This window comes from Myotis davidii, unplaced genomic scaffold (genome assembly GCF_000327345.1).
Source record: "Myotis davidii unplaced genomic scaffold, ASM32734v1 scaffold1914, whole genome shotgun sequence".
Taxonomy (NCBI): Eukaryota; Metazoa; Chordata; class Mammalia; order Chiroptera; family Vespertilionidae; genus Myotis; species Myotis davidii.
This window is the reverse complement of record NW_006285311.1, coordinates 137736-141793: the sequence shown is the minus strand read 5'-3', so window position 1 is coordinate 141793 and position 4058 is coordinate 137736. Positions and strand designations below refer to the sequence as shown.

The window sequence follows — 4058 nt, the reverse complement described above, 5'->3', positions numbered from 1 at the left end:
TGTCACAGGACACGGCTCACTGTCCGAGCCTCTCATCTGGAGCAGCTGTGGGCCCCCACTTCCTGTCCACTAGTCCCCAGACCCAGCAAGGGGACTGGTCTGGTTGTGGCCACGCACACCTGCAGGCGGCGCTGTGCACTTCCTATGGCGTCTCCTCAGGGGGCTCATGTGAGGACAGGAAACAGGCCTCTTTGTCTTTACCAGTTTTCAGAACAATTCCTGCGCTAGCAGCTTCCCAAATGAATCCTCCCCACCTTTCTGTATCATCATAAACGCACTTTTATGTACTTGTTCTATTCTTCACACACTCTCTGAATGACAGCATTCACCAGTGACACCTTCCATGTTCTGGTCCATACACTTCTCCTTTAACAGCGGGTTTGTTTTCCAAACTAGAAACAACACACGCCCATTACAACCAGAGGAGCTTCCCGTTACCTGCTTCTGGCGGGTAATTAAGTCCCAGTCGTCAACCAGCCATGGTTTCAGCTCTTCCGGAATCTTTACTTTGACTTCAACTCTGTTCATGAATGTTTCCTCCTGGAAGGAAAAGGAAAGGAACTTTGAAATGTCCTCTCAGGCGTTTCTCCTCCCTCCGGGGAGGCACTGGGTGCAAATCTTCCAGGACTCAGAGGCCGCCTCACTGTCCTTTCAGAGTCAGAATGAACAGACCATAAGCAGCTGCTGGGAGCCAGGAATCTTCTCCTGAGAGAAAAGCAGTTGACTCGGTGCCAGCTCACGTGAAGGCAACAGCTCCTTAGCCAGTTCCCTCCTCTGCTGTACCATCGCCCTCCCAGGGCTCATTTGTTGATATTCAATGACCGTCCCAAACACAACTAACGAGAAGTTACAGCATCAAGTTAAGTGTCCTGACGGACAATGACGTCCTCAATGCCTCAAGGTGCCTGATTTCCAAGCACACCGTGTGAGCACATCACTGCCACGTAACCCATGTTAGACACGCAAACTGTGTCAGTTACAGTCACATCCCCGCTGCCCGTCCGACGTGACTCCACAGTGGAACTGACCCTTGAACCAGGTCGTGGTGCGGTCCCCGGTCAGGACACATGCCCAGCTGTGGGCTCGATCCCCTCTGGGGGGCATGCAGGAGGCAGCCAAGTGATGATACTCTCTCATCATTCATGATTCTGTTTCTCTCTCTTTCTCCCCCGCCTTCTTCTCTGAAAAACATTAAAAAATACTAACCTTGCTTTCAGGGTTATAATTCAAACTTGGGAAGTTATCCTGTATAATAAAAGACTAATATGCAAATCCACCAAACAGTGGAAGGACCGGTCACTATGACGCACACTGACCACCAGGGGGCAGATGAGCGACACAGGAGCTGCCCCTGGTGGTCAGTGCACTCGCACGGGGGAGCGCTGCTCAGCCAGAAGCCGGGCTCAGGGTAGGTGGACGTCCCCCAGGGGTCCCGGACTGCAAGAGGGCGCAGGCCAGGCTAAGGGACACTCCCCCCTGACCACCACCAGTGCACGAATGCCGTGCACTGGGCCTCTAGTAAATATAATAAATTGGAAATAAGACATTTTATCACTTAACAACTCAGAGCCAGCCTTAGCCGGTGTGGCTCAGCAGACAGAGCGTCGGCCTGCAGACTGGAGGTTCCCAGATTTGGGTTCAATTCTGGTCTAGGGCACATGCCCAGGTTTAGGGCTTGGTCCCCAGCAGGGGGTGTGCAAGAGGCAGCCAATCAATGATTCTCTCTCATCATGGATGTTTCTCTTTCTCTCCCTCTCCTTCCTCTCTGACATCAAACATATATAAAAAGAGCTCAGTTCCTCCAGCATCTCCACAGGTTGCACAAGGTGACGTTATTGGAGACCTGATGCACAGTCGACACCACAGAAACTTCGATCTTGTGCAGAAACACAAACTCGCCAACGTCGGATAAGCTGGGGGAGGGGATCTAACAAAGACACACCCAGAATCACAAGTAAAAACCACACACACACCCTGTCTCCCAACAAGAGGAGGGTGAACCGTTAGCAGCCCTAGACGGGGTCCTGGCCACCTGACTGTGCTGGCACAGGAGCGGAGAGCAGCACGCTGACCTGCGGCTGCTGGTGGGGAGGGGAACTCACGTTTTCCACGGTCGGGTCCACTCGCGCTCTCTTCTTGCGAGGAGGCTGAGGGGTCTCGCTGGTGCTGCCGCCGTCTCCATTCCCAGGTGCTAGCAACACACGGGGGTGAGAGATGGGTACGTGATTAAATGGCACATTCGTAAGAAAGTCTCTCAGAACACACCCTTCTTTGCATTTTCCCATGACACAGTGTTACCCGAATCTGTTAAAGAATCACATTCCCGCCGAAACCGGTTTGGCTCAGTGGATAGAGCGTCAGCCTGCGGACTGAAGGGTCCCGGGTTCGATTTCGGTCAGGGGCATGTACCTGGGTTGCGGGCACATCCCCAGTAGGGGGTGTGCAGGAGGCAGCTGATCGATGTTTCTAACTCTCTGCCCCTCTCCCTTCCTCTCTGTAAAAAAATCAAATATATTAAAAAAAAAATCACATCCCTACCACAAATGCGACCTCTGTGAACATCTATAATGTTGCCTCTACAAGGCACCTTCAGGGTCAGTCACTGAGAAGGAAGATGATGGCAACAGCTGCTCTCAGGCTTCCCCACGGTAAAATGAGCGCCAGGTGCCCTGGTGCTGGTGTCCCCGCGGTGCCGACATCCACACCTGAGGCATCAGCAGGCAGGAGCTCGCTCTAGGAAAAGCTCTCGCCGGTCGGTGTGGCTCGGTGGCTGAGCACCGACCTCTGAACAGGGACTGATGTTTCTCTCCCTCCCTCCCTCCCTTTCCTTTTCTGAAATCAATAAAAAACTAAAATAGTAAGGGAATAAAAATAATTGTTAAAAAAACTTCCTAACTTAAGTTTAGATTAATTTAAAATTCAGTATTGTAAAAGTAAAATAACGTTAACAAAACATACTTACTTTTCTGTTTGTTCTTTTTTGTTTTCCTGAAAAGAAAAGGGAGAAAGATAAGTAATTATTGCCAGTAAGACTGCCTGTTCCAACTCCTTTTTGTCAGGGTAAGTTCCTAGGGAAATACGGCCTCGGATGGTAAGATCAGGCAGAAATAGTTCGTGCTCAGACACAGGACTCTTACTGGAGGCGGGTTCAATCCACCTCTCCCTCCACATCCATGTTTCTCGCTCCCCCCCCCCCCCCCCCACGCCCTCTGCTCTCTCTAAAAGTCCATGGAAAAGAATATCCTCAGGTAAGAATTTAAAAGAGTCACCATATCCCAGCTTCTACGACCCACAAGCCCTGGTGCCGGGTGACGGCGCCGACAGGACGCTCACGGACAGAGCCGTGCGCACAGGACACAGGGAGCCTTGCTTACACTTCCACGCTCTTCTGCTGCAGGCCCGCCGTCTTCTTTCCCGGGGCCGCCCCTCTCATCTTCCCCTCCGCATACTGCTCCCTGCAAAAACAGTGCAATACAGTCGTCGTAACGTGAGTCCTTAGGTGGAAGGTAAACTGTGACAGCTCGATTCCATTTGGAAATTTATATTCAAACCAGAAGCCGGTGCACAAAGATTCGTGCAAGAACAGGCCTTCCTTCCCCTGGCTGCCGGCACCGGTTTCCCTCCGGCCCCGCCTCCCGCCTTCACCTCCATCTTTGTCGCATTAATTTGCATATTCCCTCTTCATTGGCTGTGGGCGCAGCCACTTTTGTCACGGAGTGATGGTCAATTTGCATATTCCCGCTTTATTAGATTGGGTGGCAGCCCCAGGTCTGTATGTACACATTCTGATAGGTTCTCACAAGTGGACAGATGACATATTTACAGAAATGAAACCACTCAAGAAGACTAAAAGGCCTAAGAACTTGCTCTCTGTATCTACCAGAATTAAAGTAAATGTAGTAGAAGGTGATTATAATAGACTAGAGGCCTGGTGCACAGAATTTGTGCACTGGTGAGGCCCGTTGGCCCAGTGTTCCCAGCGGGAACAGCCGCTCATCCCGGTCAGCCAGATGGTGCTCCCACTGTGGTAGCGCACTGAACACCAGGGGCACACCCTT

General features: G+C 51.6%; 1 protein-coding gene across 1 annotated transcript in view; it reads right to left on the bottom strand.

Moving 5' to 3' along the window:
* Nucleotides 1–4058, bottom strand: part of MORF4L1 (mortality factor 4 like 1) — a gene marked incomplete at its 5' end in the record, with an annotated part of 16757 nt that overhangs the window by 4244 nt on the left and 8455 nt on the right. The window contains 4 exons of the mRNA XM_006756059.1: nt 439–540; nt 2103–2191; nt 2963–2988; nt 3375–3455. Of these exons, the coding sequence (XP_006756122.1) occupies nt 439–540; nt 2103–2191; nt 2963–2988; nt 3375–3455 (298 nt within the window). The remainder of the gene's footprint in view (nt 1–438; nt 541–2102; nt 2192–2962; nt 2989–3374; nt 3456–4058) is intronic.